At 43.8% G+C, this 18967-nt stretch overlaps 7 protein-coding genes across 7 annotated transcripts; 4 read left to right on the top strand and 3 right to left on the bottom strand.

The window, feature by feature from the left end:
• Positions 1 to 376: 376 nt before the first annotated feature.
• BYT42DRAFT_39690 (enhancer of yellow 2 transcription factor-like protein B) lies at positions 377 to 1157 on the top strand. Its single transcript, XM_051563374.1, has 4 exons — positions 377 to 597; positions 671 to 741; positions 814 to 888; positions 956 to 1157. Exons 1-4 carry the CDS (start codon positions 530 to 532, stop codon positions 1027 to 1029), a joined length of 288 nt encoding a protein of 95 aa, XP_051428830.1. The 5' UTR covers positions 377 to 529; the 3' UTR covers positions 1030 to 1157.
• A 69-nt stretch (positions 1158 to 1226) lies between these two features.
• BYT42DRAFT_525842 (6-phosphogluconate dehydrogenase, decarboxylating) lies at positions 1227 to 3205 on the bottom strand. Its single transcript, XM_051565340.1, has 5 exons — positions 3031 to 3205; positions 2925 to 2958; positions 2749 to 2851; positions 2242 to 2667; positions 1227 to 2165 (listed from the first exon to the last, which is right to left on the bottom strand). Exons 1-5 carry the CDS (start codon positions 3042 to 3044, stop codon positions 1285 to 1287), a joined length of 1458 nt encoding a protein of 485 aa, XP_051428829.1. The 5' UTR covers positions 3045 to 3205; the 3' UTR covers positions 1227 to 1284.
• A 326-nt stretch (positions 3206 to 3531) lies between these two features.
• BYT42DRAFT_554124 (uncharacterized protein) lies at positions 3532 to 5377 on the bottom strand. The gene is made up of 9 exons (XM_051566552.1): positions 5134 to 5377; positions 4990 to 5078; positions 4855 to 4911; positions 4728 to 4776; positions 4590 to 4654; positions 4422 to 4505; positions 4252 to 4355; positions 4063 to 4189; positions 3532 to 4001 (listed from the first exon to the last, which is right to left on the bottom strand). The coding sequence occupies exons 1-9, from the start codon at positions 5153 to 5155 to the stop codon at positions 3714 to 3716; spliced, it is 885 nt and encodes a 294-aa protein (XP_051428828.1). The 5' UTR covers positions 5156 to 5377; the 3' UTR covers positions 3532 to 3713.
• On the top strand, positions 5360 to 6873 carry BYT42DRAFT_554113 (uncharacterized protein). Its single transcript, XM_051566551.1, has 6 exons — positions 5360 to 5578; positions 5643 to 5699; positions 5775 to 5888; positions 5959 to 6146; positions 6220 to 6346; positions 6422 to 6873. Exons 1-6 carry the CDS (start codon positions 5450 to 5452, stop codon positions 6749 to 6751), a joined length of 945 nt encoding a protein of 314 aa, XP_051428827.1. The 5' UTR covers positions 5360 to 5449; the 3' UTR covers positions 6752 to 6873.
• BYT42DRAFT_554111 (uncharacterized protein) lies at positions 6874 to 7772 on the bottom strand. Its single transcript, XM_051566550.1, has 2 exons — positions 7259 to 7772; positions 6874 to 7190 (listed from the first exon to the last, which is right to left on the bottom strand). The coding sequence occupies exons 1-2, from the start codon at positions 7536 to 7538 to the stop codon at positions 7000 to 7002; spliced, it is 471 nt and encodes a 156-aa protein (XP_051428826.1). The 5' UTR covers positions 7539 to 7772; the 3' UTR covers positions 6874 to 6999.
• Positions 7773 to 9382: 1610 nt separating this feature from the next.
• On the top strand, positions 9383 to 10652 carry BYT42DRAFT_554108 (uncharacterized protein). Its single transcript, XM_051566549.1, has one exon. The coding sequence runs from the start codon at positions 9658 to 9660 to the stop codon at positions 10453 to 10455; it is 798 nt and encodes a 265-aa protein (XP_051428825.1). The 5' UTR covers positions 9383 to 9657; the 3' UTR covers positions 10456 to 10652.
• A 715-nt stretch (positions 10653 to 11367) lies between these two features.
• Positions 11368 to 18939, top strand: BYT42DRAFT_508324 (uncharacterized protein). The gene is made up of 6 exons (XM_051565120.1): positions 11368 to 12178; positions 12258 to 12969; positions 13042 to 13825; positions 13924 to 14948; positions 15048 to 18454; positions 18535 to 18939. Exons 1-6 carry the CDS (start codon positions 11781 to 11783, stop codon positions 18797 to 18799), a joined length of 6591 nt encoding a protein of 2196 aa, XP_051428824.1. The 5' UTR covers positions 11368 to 11780; the 3' UTR covers positions 18800 to 18939.
• The last annotated feature ends 28 nt before the right edge of the window (positions 18940 to 18967 follow it).

The following is an 18967-nucleotide window of genomic DNA, read 5'->3' as shown; positions in this document are numbered from 1 at the left end:
TTGAGCATGATGGTTTGCAGAGAGGGGAACAATGGTAAAAAAAAAAAAAAAAAAAAAAAAAGACGAATGGGCTAGGCTCAAGTCGTGTTTGGTGCCTTATTCGGAAGAAGCGTACCAAAAAAAAATACGGGCAACGATCCCGTGACGAAAGCATACTCCTACTGGGTTTTAAACGGAGTTGTAACTATGGTCAATTTTCAAAGCATCCACTGGCTGCACAAAACAACGTAATTTACCATTGATCCCATATTGAGCTTCATCTTTTCTTTTGGTGATGAAACAAAAAGACAAATGATGAGGCACCATTATACCATTAGTTTTATTGAAATCATCACTTCTAAGTTTTGAAAATCAGGAGTGTTGGGGTCGGTCAGTTGTGATCCCTTTGACCGTCACGTGGCCGATTGATCAAGGAGGAGAGCAATTGTGGCTTATATCCCGTAACCATCCATGCACGGTGTCTTACATTCACTTTTGCGCGCAACGAATTTTAGTTATCTCAATTTCTTTATCATATACTTCCGTTACCATGTCCGATGCAGAATTGTCAGCAGCTGCCATCAATCGTCATTTCACAGAGTCGGGTCACAAAGCAAAGTAGGAAAACCCTATGTCCCAGCAGCTGGTGGAAGGAGCTGTATTTCTGAACCTGAGTCACTTGTTACCATAGGCTTCTTCAACTCTTGAAAACTCGACTTGTAGAATCCGGTTGGAACGATTCTCTTTATGCTCATTGTCGAGGTTCGGTATTCAAACAATGATAATGTGGACATAGCTTGTGTTTCACTAAAAAAAAGGTGTGCGTGCGTACAGAAACATTGAAGAATCGCAAACTTGAAAATATTACCCTTGAAGAACTCGCTGCAGAAACATCCGACTTTGGGAGAGGTATTTTGTTACATTGTTTGATTTGTTGGATGCGGATATTCACAGCAGAGCAATTCTTTTATTCTAGTCACAGTCAATGAGTCCATTAAGAAGGAACTTTTAACGCAAATCAAGCAGTATCTTGATGATACACTTGAGTAGAGGAGGGTTTTGCAAAGTTTTTTTTGACTGATTTTTTGACTGGCTGTCACCTTTTTCGCTATAATTTTCTGCTTGGACATCAATTCATATCTTTTCATCACAGTTCGCACTATATCAAATTTTTACCACACCCATCACTACGTACGTACGATCATTACTATTCACATCTTTTTATTGTAAATAAAACAAATTTTTATGCAACAAACTACGATTTACAAGGGACAATTTACATGGATAAAAGGATTATTTCTTTTTTTAGGCCATGTAAGTGGATGCAGAGACATCACCACCACGACCGGTCCAATTGGTATGGACCGCTTTGCCGGGATTATCCAAAAGCTCATAGGTGTGAGCACCAAAGTAATCACGTTGAGCTTGCAACAAGTTCGCGGGAAGTTTCTCGTGACGAAGACCATCATAAAAGTTCAAAGCTGTGGAAAGAGCGGGGGTAGGGATACCTAGAACGACAGCTTGGGAGATAACGTGTCTCCATCCATCTTGAGCCTTGGCGATGGCTTCTTGGAAGAAGGGGTCGAATAACAAGTTTTCAAGCTGAGGGTTGTTGTTGTAAGCGTCCTTGATCTTTCCCAAGAAAACGGAACGAATAATGCAGCCACCGCGCCACATCAATGCAATACCGGCGTAATTCAACTTCCATCCGTAATCTTTGGCAGCTTGACGCATCAACATGAAACCTTGAGCATAGGAAACAATCTTGGCGGCGTACAAAGCTTGACCCAGCTGGTCAAGGAATTGCTTCTTGTCACCATTGTACTTGGCATCCTTGGGACCCGCGAGAATCTTGGAAGCGCGGACACGCTCGTCCTTTAATGAAGACAAACATCGAGAATATACAGCTTCACCGATCAATGTAGTAGGGATACCACGGTCAAGCGAGTCGATACCGGTCCATTTACCAGTACCTTTCTGGCCGGCTGTATCACGGATCTTTTCCACCAATGGTTTACCATCGGTATCCTTGAATTTGAGAATATCGCGAGTAATTTCAATCAAGAACGAGTCCAAGTCACCATTGTTCCAATCTTCAAACACGCAGGCCATTTCATCTTCCGAAAGTCCAAGACCTTCTTTCATGATTTGGTAAACTTCGCAAATCAATTGCATATCACCATATTCTACAAGCCCGGGAAAAGATTTCGGTTAAACTAATCTTGTAAATAATTATCGAGATGTGAGTATGTAATCGCTTACCAATGCCGTTATGGACCATCTTCACGTAATGACCGGAACCGGTTTCGCCGACCCAGTCACAGCAAGGTGCACCATCAGGAGCTTTGGCGGCAATGGCTTGGAAAATGGGTTTGATGTGTTCCCAAGCCTTGGGATTACCACCGGGCATGAGCGAAGGACCGTAACGTGCACCTTCTTCGCCACCAGAGACACCAGAACCGACGAAAAGGATTCCCTTCTTTTCGAGATCCTCGCAGCGGCGAATCGTATCGGGGAAGTGAGAGTTGCCACCGTCAACAATGATATCACCTTGTTCCAAGTGGGGCACCAATTGCTCAATAAAGTTATCAACGGCACTACCGGCCTTGACCAAAATGACAATCTTTCTTGGTCGCTTCAATTTGGAGCAGAATTCTTCAACGGAATGGGCGCCAATGACCTTGGTTCCTAAATTGAATAGAAATGGCGTTGCGTTAGCGCGAAATACAATGACAATTGTTGGCAATATGTGGTGTTATGGCAACGCACCTTTGGCTTCATTTTCGAGGAAATGGTCGACTTTGGATGTGGTACGATTGTAAGCACAGACCACAAAGTCGTGATCATTCATATTAAGAATAAGGTTTTGACCCTATTTGAGGAAACCAAAAATTTTAAGTACATCTCGGTCTTTTGTTGTATCCCAATGGGATGGTGATAATTACCATGACGGCCAAACCGATAAGACCAACATCAGCACTAAGAAAAAGAAACAATTGAGTATCCAAGTCATCGGTTCGTTGTCAATTGCTGATATAAAGATTTACTTACGTAGGTTGACTCATTGTTAGAAAATGCGATATATGTTAAAATGTTAAGATGAACAAAGTGAGAAAAGAAGGATGGTTGACTGGGCAGACCTCTTATTGTCTTGGGGAGGGGAGGCAAAGTTTTTTCATGCATTAAGTGAGAATGATGTAAGAATCGCGATGGAAGGGGTTTTGCTTTTTTTTTCTCCGACCGGCTGGGTTCATTGCATGAATTTTAGGCTCCGTGTGGTTACCATGCTTGTTTTTCCATTGACACACGTAAACCCCATGTTTTAGATCTCATAGGATGGGCCTTTTAATGACGCGCAAAAAGCGCAATTGCAACAAGCAAAATAAGAAGGTGAGTCTCTTGAGTAAGTCTGGTTATCACTGTATGCTATTTTTCTCTATGTTATATAAAAGCACGGCAAAAAAAAACTTAATAACGACAAGGCTATTAAAAGTCTCTGGATTTTCCCTTTTTTTTTGATTAGTGATGGCTGACAGATAATCAGGATTTCACATTATACGCAAGGGCTTTTTTGTTTGGAATTATAAACATGTTTTGTCTTGATATTTAAAAAGAAAAAAATAACATAAGCTAAAGATTAAAAGGAAAGACAATAGAACATAGATAGAATAAGCGATTAAACTATAGGCGTAAAATGGGCGGATATGGTTTTTTTACGACCTGAATGATTTGAACTACTCTTTTCCTCCAAAGTTACCGCCCGAATTTGGCAATGGCATAAAGATGGTTTTGGGACCTTGACCGTTACGACTCATGGCTGTTAATGTTTCGAGATAACGGATTTGCATTGCTGCCGGTGTGTTGAGAATATTGGCCGCGTCGCGCATCAATTTGGCCGACTCGACTTCAGCCTTTGCAGTAATTACACGTGATTCACCCAGTCGCTTGGCCTGTGCAGCGGACGACAGTGACTCCTGCAATTGCCTGGAGAAGTGAACGTCCTTGACCAGAATAGATTCAATCTACCGGAAATAGGTGAGTTTCGGGATATTATTTTTGAAAAAGCGTGTGGGTAAGTTTTACCTTTACACCCCATGCTTTAGCAGGGGCATCAATGACTTCCTGAATCTCATTCGAAATGGCTTCTCGATTTTCAATCAGATCTTGCAAGGAATGACCACCACAAACATCGCGAAGTGTGGTGCTGGCTCTATATTAACGGCCATATCAGTACAGCAGAAAAAATCATTGTGAATATTTTATGAGTCTCACCGTTCAATAAGTGCATGATGAACATTGGCTACACCGTAGACGGTTTCATAAGGATCGATCACGTGCCAATACAGAACCGATTCGATGGCGATACTGACATTATCCTGCACAAAAGAATTTAATACCATATGTTTATCGTCATTAAGTAAGAAACGTCGCATGTAACGGACCTTGGTAATGATATCTTGTTTCGGGATTTCTGTGATCTGGATAGTAATGTCGACTTTGGTGATACTTTCGGTCACTGGATTAACCTATTTTTTTTTTTATTTATGGAGCAGAGCGTCAGATCAGCAAAATAAAAACTTGGCTTTTCTGCAAGGGTTTGTTTTATATACCTTGACAAGTCCAGGATCGACGCACTTGTAGAATTTACCAAATCGTGAGACAAGTCCGACTTTGCCTACAGGTCCAACGTTGTTCGATCGTTTAGCAAGCGTACATTTTTTGTCCCGTGAAATCACACAAAAAAGTACCTTGTTTGACACGCTTGTATGGATTAGGAAAGCAGATACAGCAAGGAAACTACGGAACGTGATAAGAAACGTTTTGCCTGCTTATGACGATCCAAATCAAACAATAAAAAATATGTCAGATTATTACCGAACCGAAGAATCCCAAGCATTCGCCGATCGCGTTCATCATGCCTCCGTAAAATCCCTGTATCAAAAATCACATTCTTCGTTAGTTCAACTGCTCAAACTTTTATATCAAGAAACTCTCAAATCATGGACATACGTGAGGGATATCATCACCTAGAGGAAGTTCTCTTGCGTAAGTAGGTTGCATGCCGGCTGTGCCGATACCGGTGTCAACTTCGGGGATGTCTATTTGATCCATATAAGCCTGGTGTATCAAAAGTTTTTGGGGGAAAAAAGGTACCATTGGTATAGGAGGAACTCATTGTTTTATCAAAAGTCTTTGAATGAAATGAGAAGGAAAAAGATGTGAAAAAATCGGAGGCCGTAATTTAGGCTTTTGGATGTCGTGCGGTTCCACACGCTCAGCATCTGCTAAGTTTGCTAAGCTGCTAAGCTACTAAGCCTTTTGTAGACTTTTTAGCTTGTTCTGGAAATTCTTTTTTGCTCAGCCAGTGTGGGCTGTGCAACTCAGATTTAGGTTTTTTTAACCGTCATTCGATCCCACACATAAAACACATCATTCTCTTTTTATTTTCACCACTTTAAATAATCTTATCATGTCGACTTCAGACGATTTTCGCCCACTAGCTCAGCCATCCGTCAATACAACCATTCCTATGAAAAAAGGTCAACTTGGCTCTCAACCAAAGTTCGCTATGGAGTACGATATCAGTACCATCAAGCATGTAAGGCAACAATACCTTGCGCATGAATCATTCATTCGGATACTCATTTACTAATATCATGCAGGGATGGTATGGTACCATGATGAACTGTCTTGGTGATATTTTTGGTGCACTGGGATCGGTAGGACACCTTTTGATAAATGCAAACGTTATCCACTCCGCTATATCTTATCCTCTCTATATTTTTTTCGTAAAGATCCCTTGCTGCGTATGCTGTCCAAATCCATACAAACCTGTAGGTCAAGGAAGTGTCGGTCTGTTGACAAGATTTGGCAAATTTTATAAATGTGTTGATCCGGGTCTTGTCAAGGTACAAAATGAAAAGCCATTCCACCAGCAAAAAAGCGCCCGTCAACGTTTCGTCTAATCAACCTGGATAGATCAACCCATTCACAGAATCAGTGATACACGTGGATGTGAAGATGCAAATTGCAGATATTCCTCAACAAATTATCATGACCAAAGACAACGTGAATGTCCAGATCGATAGCGTACTCTATTGGCATATTGTAGATCCTTATCAAGCTCAGTTTGGTGTACAAGATGTCAAGAAAGCTTTGATTGAAAGGTAAACCTGCCCTCATGCTGTGTCGTCACACATTATTATTACAAGAGGGTTGCTGATGTAGTACGTGTCTTAGAACACAAACCACATTGAGACATATTCTAGGTGGCAAAGTGCTGCAAGACTGTATTGAGAACCGCGAAACCATTGCTCATGAAATTCATGCTGTAACGGCCCGAGTTGCTGCTCAGTGGGGTGTAAAGGTAATTTACGCATGTCCCTATCGATCGACGAGACAGAACCGCGATTGAACGTGTATGCTTTTTTTTTCCCTCTAGATTGAATCGATTCTTATCAAGGATATCCAATTCACCCGCGATCTTCAAGAATCGTTATCCGCCGCCGCTCAAGCGAAACGTATCGGAGAAAGCAAGATCATTTCTGCCAAAGCCGAAGTTGACTCGGCCAAACTGATGCGAGAAGCCGCCGATATCCTGAATACACCTTCAGCTATGCAGATCCGATACTTGGACACAATGACCAACTTGGCCAAGGCTCCACAGACCAAGGTGATCTTTTTACCATCAGAATCCTCCGGCAACAAGTCAGGTCAAGCTACTTTTGGCAACCTTCAAGCAGCCAATTATGATTGGATATCGCAACAATAATCTGTATTGCCATGTCGCATTTCTCCATCACTTACCATCGTACTTTTACGCTATTTTTCACGATTTATGTAATTACTTGATCCCAGTTACTTATCGACGCGATCGCCTATTATAGTTTTACCCAATAAAAACTTTTTTTATGATTTCCACGATGAAACGAATTTGACGAAATGCAGAGAATATGTCGAGGTATGGCTGTAAAATACAAGGGTTAAGGGGACCCGATTTGAAGACGGGTAAAATGGATGTTACTGTATGCGATGTTTTGATGGAACAGTTGGACTTGTGCGTGGACTTGATGGTTTTGAGGTCTTTTTGTTACCCGATCGTTTTTTGATAGCGGCGTTAAGCTCCTCAACGAGGGATTCCATTTCTTGTATCAACTTTGGCCACGGTTCAGTCACAACAGGTGCCAAAGTGGTGAAAAGGTAATCGTAACCTTCAAGTACTGGTTAATCAAAGAAAGAATGGGTCAAAACAAAACGGGCTTTGGAGCAAAAATGGTACCTTTGGGGACATTGGGAAGGAAGACATTTGTAATGGCTGTCTTCAGTCGACGTTTGGCTCTGTTTCGATGCACAGCGAATCTGCTTATGGCTTTTTTTCCAGTGATGATCCCGATACGCTGATCGGGTATGTCTTTCGTATGCCATTCCGGTTGAGGAAACACTTTGACGACAAATGTCTCTTTAGCAAAGAAAAACGGGGCCTTTTTAGTAAACAGTTTCTCAACATTGAACGCAGGTAACGAGCAGATCTTTTTAAATGTCGTCAGCGTTGGAAGCATGCGAATGGCAAGAACGGGTTGTGCTTTGAACAAGCGCCAAAAAAAAAATTACACTGGGCGAAAAATTTGGTCTGAGTGAGTCGCTGGCCCCTCTTGGCTCGCCGAATGAAAAATCAGCTGGCAATGTTGTAGTTGGCTTGGCAAGGAACCAGTTTAGTGTTCTTTATACCGATAAGAAATATTGAACCAATCATACGTCAGTAGCAAAGCAAATAGTATCTATCAATTTTCGAGGACAACAAGCAGCAATATAATGTAACGGGAAAACGGTCGCCTAAAAGCTTCAAGAGTCAAAGAAACTTCTAGATCCATCCGTTCCTTTTTCCCATTCATTTTCCTCCTGCGGGCCAAAAACAGCATTATTCTCATTCACAAAAATCTCGTGCAAACAACAAGAGATAGATTGAGGATCCATTCTCACGTAGTGTTGCAATGGGGTATATTGCTCCTTTCTGTCTACCCTCAATTACTACATATACCAGATTTACACTCGGTTATATCATGCAGCCACTCTGCACACAAATAAAAAGCGACTCCACTAGTAATAGGCGACTCGCAAATGCCACTCATATGCTACCCTAGTTATACAATACCTGAACACTCATGGAAGGGATGCATAACAATCATGAAGCTTGCTCTCATAAGCCGCACGGTATCCCGTTCTCCGATTGTGATGCTCCCTGGTCCTGTTAAGCTCATTTCAGGTCTCGGTAAGAACACGAACAATATATATCAAGTGAAGTGAGGGAAACTCTAGCAATATCCAAAACTTGCATAACATCATAATTGATATTTTTTATCATATCCCAATTAGCTTACCATTTGCTTGTGCTACAAGAATCAGCATTTTTTAAGTTGTGGTTTCGTCCTATTTGTCCAGAGACTTTTTATCTACTGTGACGTGGAGGGTCGCATGGCTATGTTTTATCGGCCCCATTCCATACCCTTCAAAATTGTTTTCCCCCAAAATCCTGGCCAGATACCCTTTTATCATCATGGTAAATAATATCCAAAGAGCAATCGTGGAAGAGTGAACCGGTATCATATACACAGCCTTCAACGTAATCTCTAAATAATTGGCGGTGCCAGTCGTCAGTTTTTCTGCTTTATTATGGACAAATAGACGAGGTTTTAATCTACCAGGAACAGTTTTTAGGTCGAGGTCTAAAAGGTACGATATATCTTCCCATCCATACTTTTCTCTCCATCGCGCATTTTATCTTTTATGCTTACCACAAACTCCAATATTAACCATCTCTCTTTGTTTTCATAAATATCTTGTTTTGTACCTACATTATGCGTTAGTCTAATTTCTTATGCTTAAAGAATCTCTGGACATATACTCGGTATATCCGCCCACTCAATAGGTTGCACGCCAAAGACTTTTTCAAAAAGATAATGTATTGCGCTCAAGTGCCTTGCTCTTTTATGCCGCATCACTCAGTGTAAGTAACCGATATAGCGTATTGTATATAGGTAACAAATCCCATGCCTGGTTTGGTGTGAGGAGGCGTCCCCCCCCCGTAGTGTGGGTGGAAGCGGTTTTTATTGGCAAGTGAGAACCAAGGAGAGTGAAGCCTCGCTTGTGTAATGAATCCATTTTTCCTTTGAATTCCTATCTCCACTTGGGCGTTTCCCGGATAACTTGACTTTACCTTTTTAACTCTATTAAGAATTTAGTTGAATTTTGTATAATGTATAAAATTTTCCAATAAAAATTGTGGGCCTGGATAGAGACAGAGACAAAAGGGAGGGATGGGGTTGGCAATGTGGCTTTTTGCGTAGGAAATTTTTTTTTCCTTATCCATCTTTTTTTTTTCCAGAAAAAAAAAGACTTCTCAATTCTCTCTTTCCTTTTACTCTTTTTTTTTTCTATCTCTTTTTTCCTTTCGTACGGTCAAGGCTTCTTTTTTTAAAAGAAAGTCCATAAACGGCTGAACACTTTTTTTTTACGCAAGGACCACTTCGCGGGAATTTAGATTGAGCTGCCGATTGCTTGATCCAAACCGCAACTCCGCCCTGGTTGGCCTTTTCTCTATTCTTCCGTTCCCAACCTTAGAACAACTCCTTTTTACAGACGCTTCCCACTTCATTTTTACTCTTGTTCATTATATCAGCCATGAATATATCAATAGAATATCCTATGTATCGGCAAGAAAAGCAGGACTGTTTGACCTTGCCTGCTAATCTTCCGTCACCGCCCAACTCATCTTGTGGGGATGAAAGCAAGGAGATGGAAGTCGATTCCCCATCAGACAAGAGACCTAGCCAAACTTTATCTGATATCTCCTTGGCACCGAATAAGGAATCCTTGCCAACCCATTTTGATGCCCTCAGCGTCGAATACTGTTCCTCGCTGCCGGAAAACTACACCATCGATCATTCGTCACCAGCTTCCAATTACATACCCCGCCGCCCAACCCAGTCGCCACAACTCGATACCGCACCGTCCCCTCATTCATCAGCTGAGATCCCCGCTGATACCCACTCCTTTGTTCCCTCTTCTTCCTTGGTGGATTCACAGAGTTCTGATCGACCATCCTCTGCTATCCGTTACAAGTTTTCCCCCGCCAAATTTGACCAAATTCATCGCTGTCAACAGTGCGGCAAAATATATAAGCACCGGAATTGCTTGGCCAAGCACCTCTGGGAACACTCCGAAGGTTGGGAACTTACAAGTAAGCTGATGTTAACCAAACACCAGCAGGTCCAAATGCTGGAAGCGGCTGCCATCCTTATGAGTATGGATCATTCTCACCGTCCACCAACGGATGTGTCCACCTCAAACATGCTCATCGATACCAAGGATGAGATGACCGACGGTCGGTTTATCGACAGCGATGACGACGAAACCATATCCATTGTTTCAGTTGCCTCCCATGATTTATCTGTTTCCGATGAACTCCCCATTCTATAACTCACATCATATACATTCCACAATGCTTTTCACTTCTGATCTATTGTATAATACCTTTATTCTTTTTTTTTTCTAGTTTCCATTGGTGGCTTTTTTGTTTGTCTTCCTTTTCCATTTAAATATGTTCTTTTTGATATCTTTGATTGCATCTTTTTTGATCAGAAAAAGCCGGAATAAAACCTTTCATTTAAATCGAACTCTCTGATAGTTCATTAGAAAACGGAGCTTTGAGTGGAGTAATGCTTCAATTTCATTAAGTTCAAGAGTCTCATCATTTCTGCATTGTGCATGCGCACAAGCAAAAGGTATGAAACTGTATGTCATTAGTAATGCAAGGCATGCATCATCTTTTATTTTGTTGCAAAACAATGGTTCCAGCATGAGCTCAATCACAAAAACACACTCTATGATTGTAAAGTACCGTTGATAAGCTTCATAATAACCAGCTCCATCGAATACGTATTATCCCTATAAGAAAAAGAGGCCGCCTTTCATTCTTTTTGTAAGCTCAAATAATTTTATTGACAAAGTGTAAACGTGTTCAATGTGTAACATAAATATCGAAATCTCCATGTGATGCATTGTTTATAATGATCGACTGCTGGAATGATTCGGGAAAAGCCGTCATCGCCATTCCTTGGAGTAACAAGATGCAATATCCGCATCTGAAAGACGTCTACAATCGCCATTCAGCACCAGGTATCATCCCCCATCGTTGTTTATATGCTTGAAAGTGCTGCAGGCACAATCACTGATACAGCATTTTTTTCATTCCTCCCGTAAAAACCTGATATCATAGAAAAAAAAACCAGTTCTGCGCAACGGTCACCGTTGATGGTTCCCAGGTCTTCATTGCCATGATTGTCGTGGTTTGAATTCCAAAGATTTGGCGTTCTCTTACTAGTGCATATTGTTAACGATCGATGGCAATTGCCTACAGCGTACAATACCATATCTTTTATATTGCTATTACTGCCTCGATCATAAGACTTTTTGAAAAAGTCTTTCCTTCATGGAATAAGTGGGGCCCTTAGAATTTGCTCCCAGACTTGCATATAAAAGTCTTATCCCGGAGTAGGGAGGAGGGGGACAAAAGCGAGCCGTGACTTTTTGGCGCGGGCAATGGAAACGTCAAGGTCCGCCTGTCTCTTTGAATTCGGTCAAAAAAAAAGGGTGCTGTTGAAGCTCTTCTCTTTCGAGATCGACGTTTAGAAATTCTTTTTATTCCCAATCTTATTTGAATCCGCTTCCACTGTTACATCAGCGTCTTGTAACTCTCCTGTTTTCAATTTTATTTTTTACGGATTCGAACCATTGTCGTCATCATGGCATCTGGTTCCTCGACGTCTTCCAAAACGCCATTGCATAAGGGAAAAGATTCACAGTCGTTTCTCTCACTATCCGATTTTCTCTGGCAAACCCCTCTTGTTTACAACTGTCGTCTCGATGAAACTGCCAAACAAACTATCCTCACCCGATGTTACGAATCGCTGTGGCTCGGTAACGACGCGATCATGCAGCAATACTTCTTTCCATCCAGAGACGCCCTGCAGAAAGCCATGACCGCTCAGTTCCATCGTCATGATGGCAAAGAGTTTAACATTAATAAAGATCCCACATCCTGGCACACCAACGGCATAGTCGCCGAAAAAGATCTGGCCAGTCAACGAGGACGACCATGCGGTCACGTCTTTCGTAAAGGAGAACCCGTCTATCGATGCCGGTAAGGCCAGCATAATCATCTCGAAAGGGTCGTCGTAAAGATACTTATTCAAAGGGACGGGAAATCGTTTTGGTTTTAGAAATTGCGGTCTGGACGATACATGCGTTTTTTGCTCCACTTGCTTTCACGCCACCGACCACGATGGTCACGATGTCTTGTTCTCCATTAGTCCAGGTTCCGGTGGTTGCTGCGATTGCGGTGATGCCGAAGCATGGAAGGTTCCTTTGCAATGCAAGGTTCATTCACTTGATGCCGCTGCGGCGGCCCATAACGCGGCTGAAAACACAGGACGAGTTTTGATTGAACCGGCGCTAGTCGACGGCATCCGACACACCATTGCCTCCGTGTTAGATTTCCTTTTAGAAACGTTTGCGCTCGCACCAGATGAAGTGAGTTTACCTTCATCCACCGAAGACCTTCTCAAGGAAAACCGAGAACAACGTCGTGTATTGAGTCGACTCGGTATACCGTCGCAATTACCGCATACCCAACCGCAGCAGGGCATGATGATGGAGAGCGAAGAATACACCGCCATGGATGCTTCCATCATGGACGAAGAAGATGTAGATATGGACAAAGAAAATAGTGAAGCATTCTCAGCCGATGCCGGCGACCCGCAGCAAGGACACAGTAAAGAATCTTCCACCGACGAAGGAGATGGCGATCTTTATGCATGTATCGCTTGGAACGATGAAGCTCATGCATTTTCCCATGTGCTTGAATCCATCATGTCAGCTACCAATTGTGACTTTGAAAAGGCAAAAGAAATTGTCGATGTTATTCATGTCCATGTAAGCGACAGACATCCAAAGATGTTATTTGATTCATCGCATCATCTAATACTGACTTTTTTTTTTTGTAAGGGACGCGAAATCATTGCCACATCCACCAACATTGAGGAACTTCGAAAGATCGCCGCTCCTCTTGCCGCCATTAATCTCGGCGTCACCATTCGTCCCGCTCGAGATACATTCCGTGAACAGATATGTGGACTCTTGGTGGATTGGCTGAAACAGCTAATCAATGGTCGCACTCGCTTCTTCCCGCAAGTTGCTGGAGGCGATGCTATTATTCGAACCATTCTGTGTGAAGAATTATGCGCGGAATGGGAATTGCGATTACCGATGGCTCTGTTAACAACAGGTCCTCGTACGACCCAGATCACAGCCGATGACGTGAGTGATGAGGAGGATTTGATCAAAGAAGATATGACCGTCACTGCGAGCAACGAAGATATCGAGATGTTCGAACCTGACGTTTCTTCCCATGCTCAACAAAAATTCGGGTCGCCGGAATCCTCGAGTTCGAGTCCCGTCATTTATCGAAATCAATGTGACATTGCCAGCATCGACTGGGATCCCGCCGCCATGGTACGCGAATTTCAGCATATTCGAGAGGAGGAAGTCAATCTCGGGGACATGGTATTGGCAATGGCCGATGGCAATAAGACCGCCGGTAAAAAGGCGGTAACCATGCCAAAGGAATCCTCCCGTATGGGATTGACCATTCAAAAGGAATTCGAAGACAAGTTGCGTTTGGACTATTTCATGTTGTATGACCTTAAGCTATGGAAAGAAGTGCGCGTATCTCTGCGAGAACTGTACATCAACTCCTTGATCACCGAACCTGGGTTCAAGAAAATTCTCGGTAAAGTGTACTTCTTTTGGGCCAAAACTATGTCCAAAGAAGGCCAATCACCACTGACAAAGTCGAATGGTATTGACTGCTATTGAATTTTTTTTTAGGCAAACGCCTTGCACGAAATTACGCGCGCTTGGCGGAATCGTTCCTGTTGAAAGATCGCGAACCCGAAAATTCCATAATTCTTTTCTCTGTCCAACTTCTCACAGTACCTACAGTTTCCGATTTGCTCGTCAATGAGTACTATTTCTTTGGACTCATTTGTTCCACTCTTGCCGCCTTCTTCCTCACCGACCATCTTTATCTCCTTCTCCCTTCCGAAAGAGCGCGACTTCCTTCCCGCATCAACTGTGAATCGCGCGCATTTCGTACGCGCCGATACTTTAACGCTTTCCATGACTTGCGTTACATCATGAATGTAGACATGATCAAACGTGTCCTTGCCGAAGATCCGTTATACTTGCGTCAATACTTGGATCTCATCAGTCTATTCCAAGCCATGAATGCTCAGCTGTGCCAAAAGAACACCCACGTGGAATATGAATCCGAAATTTGGGTCAACGCTTTCAATGTCACCTTACAAATCGCCAAGTGCTGTCGCCAATTCGCGGACTGTTACGGCACGCTGCCGGTCGCTACGTTTGAAGAGCGCGTCGCTACGTCCAAGACCCTGATTCGATCCGTTGCTCGTGTACTGAAAACGATTGAGGAATGGGGCGGGGACGAAGATGAAAACATGGAAGCGGCCATGTTGCGTTCGTCTACCACGGATCCTTCGGTTGTAGTGGCCTCGGAGCAAAATTTCCACACCGTGACCTTGCCTGACCTGCCGCCGTTTGAAGTGGTGCAATTCAGTGTACACGCCGAACCTGTTTCTTTCCATCATCCCCTACATTGGCTTCTTGCCGGTCTTTTGGAACATGCCAGTATTTTGGACGAGGAGGTGCTTCACGCCGCTGGATGGTCTCACGGTTTATCGCCCGCCACCTTTCTGGTCAATGAAGGTGATAAACCACCTTCGCAACGACGCTTACTGGCAATCTTGGACTTTCCTATCCGAACTATTGTCTTTTCTTCGCAAATCCGCGCAGGCGTTTGGGTACGAAATGGTTACGGAATCCGGAATCAGGTACAGTACCACTAGGGAATCTCTTTTGACGATCTTTTTGTCACCTTGGACAAAAAGAGGGAAGCGAATTGATACTGATTGGCTAACCGCATCATTTAGGCTCATCACTATCGCGACATCTCGTTGCGTGAAAATACTTACGATGCTGATATCTTCCTTTTGCAATTCGGTTTTATTATGGTGGATCCCGAATTGCTGCTGGTGACACTTCTTGATCGATTTGATTTAAAGTCTTGGTTCCAGGGCGAAACGACCCATGAACAGTACGATACCACCCAAACGGTGTTTATGGTAGAAGAACTTCTCAACTTATTGATCGTGTCGGCGTGCGAACGCGCCAATGCCACGAGCATGTCCATTCAGGAAAAGATTCGTCGTGAAATCATTCACAACTTGTGTCTGGGACCGACGGCATGCTCGGAACTTGTCAAGCGGATCCCTGAACGACTGTCGGAGCATCCTGACTTTGATCGCGTATTGGCGGAAGTGGCCTCCTTTAGACCTCCAGGCGGCATCAATGATCATGGCATGTACGAATTGAAAGAAGAATACCACGATCACGTCGACACCTATTTCTGGCATTACAGTCGCAATAATCGCGAAGAAGCGGAAAATGTATTCAAAGCGCGATGGAAGAAGGCTAATGCCGATAAAAAGGAAGAAGATTTCTTTATTATCCCCAAGACAAGCAAGATCAGCTACGGTCCTTTCAAATATCTGGGCGCTTTTCTGCATACGCGAGTTTTTACTCAGATGATGACTTACGCACTGTGGAACGTAAGAATGATCAACAATCATAAGAGCGACACCATTCTCGATCAAACGCTCTACCTTATTTTATTGGCGTTATTGGATGAAAACAGTGATATTGCGGAACAAGCCAAGCTTCAAGGAAAATACACGGGTGGTTTCTATCACCATATTTGCAAGAGCCACTTTTCACTGTCAAACGGACAGCATTACCAGGAACTGACGCTATTTGAGATATTGACGATCTTCCGACAAGCCGATCAATACAAGGAAGCCCACAGTCAGCTGGACTGGATCTTTGACCGTTTGCAAACGTGGGGAACCGATTCTACTTGCCATATCGTACGCACCTGGGTGAAATGTTCCGGCAGTGCTCCCAATGCCATGGAAGGTCAGACCAACGAATTGTCAGAGTACGAAAAGAAGAAAAAGGCAGCCAAAGAGAGGCAACAACGCATCATGGCCCAATTTGCTCAAGCTCAATCTCAGTTTATGGAAAATAATGAAGGATTGTATGATGAAGATGAGGAGGAACAAGTCGAAACAGGAGCCGAGGCTGGTGATTCAGCTGCCGCCGTGTCCGGCTTGACAGATGAAGACGGTGCCACCCAAGAAGACATTCAGGAGAATGAGGAGATGCAAACAAGGTTCTATACGTACCCCACAGGAACATGCATTGTCTGTCAAGAAGACGTCAATGAACGTTCCTTACCCTATGGCCTGCTTGGATTCTTGCAGACATCCAATGTACTGCGCGAAACACCCATGGACGATAAATCCGTTTTCCGGGATATCGTCGACATGGGTTGCAACCTCGATGTGGACTGGCCAGACAAGCAAATGCTTCCGGACGACGCCCCCTCCTTGACCGGTTTACCGGCCCAGCTGCACAAAACCGGGCTCTACGCATCCACTTGTGGTCATCTGATGCACATCAAATGCTTTGAAGTCTACTGTACCTCTATTGACGCACGCCATTCGGCTCAGCTTACACGCAATCACCCAGAAAATCGTACGCGCAAGGAATTCATGTGCCCTCTATGCAAATCCCTTGGCAATACGCTATTGCCTGTCTTCTGGAAAGGCAAAAAGGAGGTGTATCCGGGTGTGCTTGTCAAGGCCAACGACGCCAGTCACCATCATTTCCTGGAATCCACTGTACCGGAGGCGATTGACAGACTAAAGTCTGCTATCCTCTCCAGTCGACCAGCTTTCAACCAGCGACGTCGTAGTAGTGGTACCAGTAAACTCAAGGAAGCGTTCAATACTTGGATGAAGCCATCCACCTTGCGTCCAACCGCCACGGGACAATCCATGCTTATTGAAGACTTTATGAATCGTGGATCCACTGGATCGAGCAACACACCATCCGATGCGGGTTCGCAGAGTGAGTCATCGTTGCAGCTTCCAGGTACTTCGCCTTCCAACGACCGTTTAGGCCCGTTTGACTCTGAAACCTTGCATGGAACAGCCATGGCCAATGTGACTTCCATTCGCAAAACGTACAGTCGTTTGTTCGACGTGCTATCGATCATCTATCAAGAAATCTGCAGCGACGAATCGCGACGCGAGTTGTCGACATTGAGCAAGAACGTTGATTTGTTGTGGGGATTACTGGGTTACACCATTGCTGGCGTGGAAATTGCTGCGCGTGGCATGGCAAGAAAAGAGCATTTGAATCCCGCCGAATGTGCCACGGGAACGATGTTTGATCAAATTCCACCGCAAACTCAGATTCTTTTGCGTATTCTGAGTGACACCATTATGGCGTATACGAATGTGATGGGAATGCAAGATATGGGCACTTCCGGCGGCATGACGGGCAATTCCAGTCACGTCATGACCCGCGTGAATTTGCTTGCCCTCGGACGTTTGGGCCAGATCTTTGTCGACGCACCTTTGGAAGACATGGCTCAATTCACCAGTTTTGGTCAAGACAAGATCGTATTCTACGAAAACCCCCCTCTTTTGGAAGACGATCCGTTCATGGTGCTCGTCGAGCTTTCGTTACACCTGATACCCGACATGAAATTGGATGTGCATTCGCTCATGCGAACACTGTTATTGGCCGAGTTGAGCAAAACCGTCATCGGACTTATTCAGGGCACCATGGTTCCATTGACTCCGACAGCCCAGCCGACGGCCGTTCCAGAAGAAGTCGAGGCGGCCAACAAATTTGCGTTCTGGATCATGGAGAAACTAAACATCTCGCAGGAGAATGCCTTTGCCAGCTTTGCCAAGTTTGGATCGCAGGAAACCTTCTGGGCGTTGCTGAAATTCTATGCATTACCTTTCCTGCGTCGGTGCATGATACTAATGATTACTCGATTTGGTTTAATTGTGACGCCTTCCGAGGACATGTCCTCCGGTGCCAGCAGCGAAGTAGACCGGTTACTGGATGCATTGCAGTTGCCGCGACTGGATGTTCTGTTGCAGCGAACCGACGATACCGAACGCTTGGTGGGCGGATGGTGTCGCCAGTTTGTCAAGGAATCCGAACGTCGCATGCAGATTCAAGAAACGGTCACCGAAGGATTACCCATCATCGCGTTGGATTTACCGACTCCACTTTACTTGGTAGCGCTTCCACGACGTTTGGATCGATTGTTTGATGAGAGTCTGCAACGTGTGTGCCAAAAGTGTGGTACCATTCCCAGTGATCCTGCATTGTGCCTGTTTTGTGGAACCTTTGTTTGTGCTCAAAGTTTCTGTTGTGCCGAAGAAGAAGACGGCGAATGCAATCTACATACACTCGAGTACGTAAACACTTAGTTCAATTATTGTATACCGGTCAGAACCATGAATTAATGACCTTTTTTTTTTTGAAAACGCGTAGGTGCGGAGGCGAAGTGGGTATCTTTTTATCTGTGAAACGATGTGTATTGATCCTGCTACATAATGGCAACGGTTGGTTTATCAACGCGCCGTATTTGGATCCCCATGGTGAGGTGGATCAAGGTCTTCGACGAGGCAAACCGCAATACCTCAGCCTAAAACGCTACGCAGAAACTCGCAAACTGTGGCTTCAGCACAACATACCCATCTACGTAGCACGACAAATTGAAGCAAATTATGATATCGGTGGATGGACCACACTTTAACTGGATGGCATAGAAAAAAATGCCAATGACTTGTTTGATTATAATGAAAACTACAGTAAAAGAAAATACAAGACTCCTTTCTGCATGTAAAAGAAAAATTCCCAGCGGATCAACCTTTTGTAAAAGTGAAATGAAAGTAGACGGCTTTAAATTTTTCAAAGCCGACGA

The sequence above is a fragment of the Radiomyces spectabilis genome (genome assembly GCF_025331425.1).
Source record: "Radiomyces spectabilis strain NRRL 2753 chromosome Unknown BYT42scaffold_1, whole genome shotgun sequence".
Lineage (NCBI taxonomy): Eukaryota > Fungi > Mucoromycota > Mucoromycetes > Mucorales > Radiomycetaceae > Radiomyces > Radiomyces spectabilis.
The sequence above is the reverse complement of the archived record's forward strand: the minus strand, read 5'-3'. Positions and strand labels throughout refer to the sequence as shown.

Bases quoted from the DNA above. Each gene is read 5' to 3' on its own strand.
- BYT42DRAFT_554113 (XM_051566551.1), top strand. From the start codon at position 5,450: ATGTCGACTTCAGACGATTTTCGCCCACTAGCTCAGCCATCCGTCAAT. The intron at 5,889-5,958 runs GTACAAAATGAA...CAACCTGGATAG, and splicing joins TTGATCCGGGTCTTGTCAAG to ATCAACCCATTCACAGAATC. The intron at 6,347-6,421 runs GTAATTTACGCA...TTTTCCCTCTAG, and splicing joins CTGCTCAGTGGGGTGTAAAG to ATTGAATCGATTCTTATCAA.
- BYT42DRAFT_554108 (XM_051566549.1), top strand. From the start codon at position 9,658: ATGAATATATCAATAGAATATCCTATGTATCGGCAAGAAAAGCAGGAC.
- BYT42DRAFT_525842 (XM_051565340.1), bottom strand. The intron at 2,852-2,924 runs GTAATTATCACC...TTCCTCAAATAG, and splicing joins TTATCGGTTTGGCCGTCATG to GGTCAAAACCTTATTCTTAA. The intron at 2,166-2,241 runs GTAAGCGATTAC...CCGGGCTTGTAG, and splicing joins GATGGTCCATAACGGCATTG to AATATGGTGATATGCAATTG.
- BYT42DRAFT_554124 (XM_051566552.1), bottom strand. From the start codon at position 5,155: ATGAGTTCCTCCTATACCAATG. The intron at 5,079-5,133 runs GTACCTTTTTTC...TGGATCAAATAG, and splicing joins GAGTTCCTCCTATACCAATG to ACATCCCCGAAGTTGACACC. The intron at 4,190-4,251 runs GTGAGACTCATA...CCGTTAATATAG, and splicing joins CATCATGCACTTATTGAACG to AGCCAGCACCACACTTCGCG.
- BYT42DRAFT_39690 (XM_051563374.1), top strand. From the start codon at position 530: ATGTCCGATGCAGAATTGTCAGCAGCTGCCATCAATCGTCATTTCACA. The intron at 598-670 runs GTAGGAAAACCC...TTGTTACCATAG, and splicing joins GAGTCGGGTCACAAAGCAAA to GCTTCTTCAACTCTTGAAAA. The intron at 742-813 runs GTTCGGTATTCA...GCGTGCGTACAG, and splicing joins TCTTTATGCTCATTGTCGAG to AAACATTGAAGAATCGCAAA.
- BYT42DRAFT_508324 (XM_051565120.1), top strand. From the start codon at position 11,781: ATGGCATCTGGTTCCTCGACGTCTTCCAAAACGCCATTGCATAAGGGA. The intron at 12,179-12,257 runs GTAAGGCCAGCA...TTTTGGTTTTAG, and splicing joins GAACCCGTCTATCGATGCCG to AAATTGCGGTCTGGACGATA. The intron at 12,970-13,041 runs GTAAGCGACAGA...TTTTTTTGTAAG, and splicing joins TCGATGTTATTCATGTCCAT to GGACGCGAAATCATTGCCAC.
- BYT42DRAFT_554111 (XM_051566550.1), bottom strand. From the start codon at position 7,538: ATGCTTCCAACGCTGACGACATTTAAAAAGATCTGCTCGTTACCTGCG. The intron at 7,191-7,258 runs GTACCATTTTTG...CAGTACTTGAAG, and splicing joins CCTTCCCAATGTCCCCAAAG to GTTACGATTACCTTTTCACC.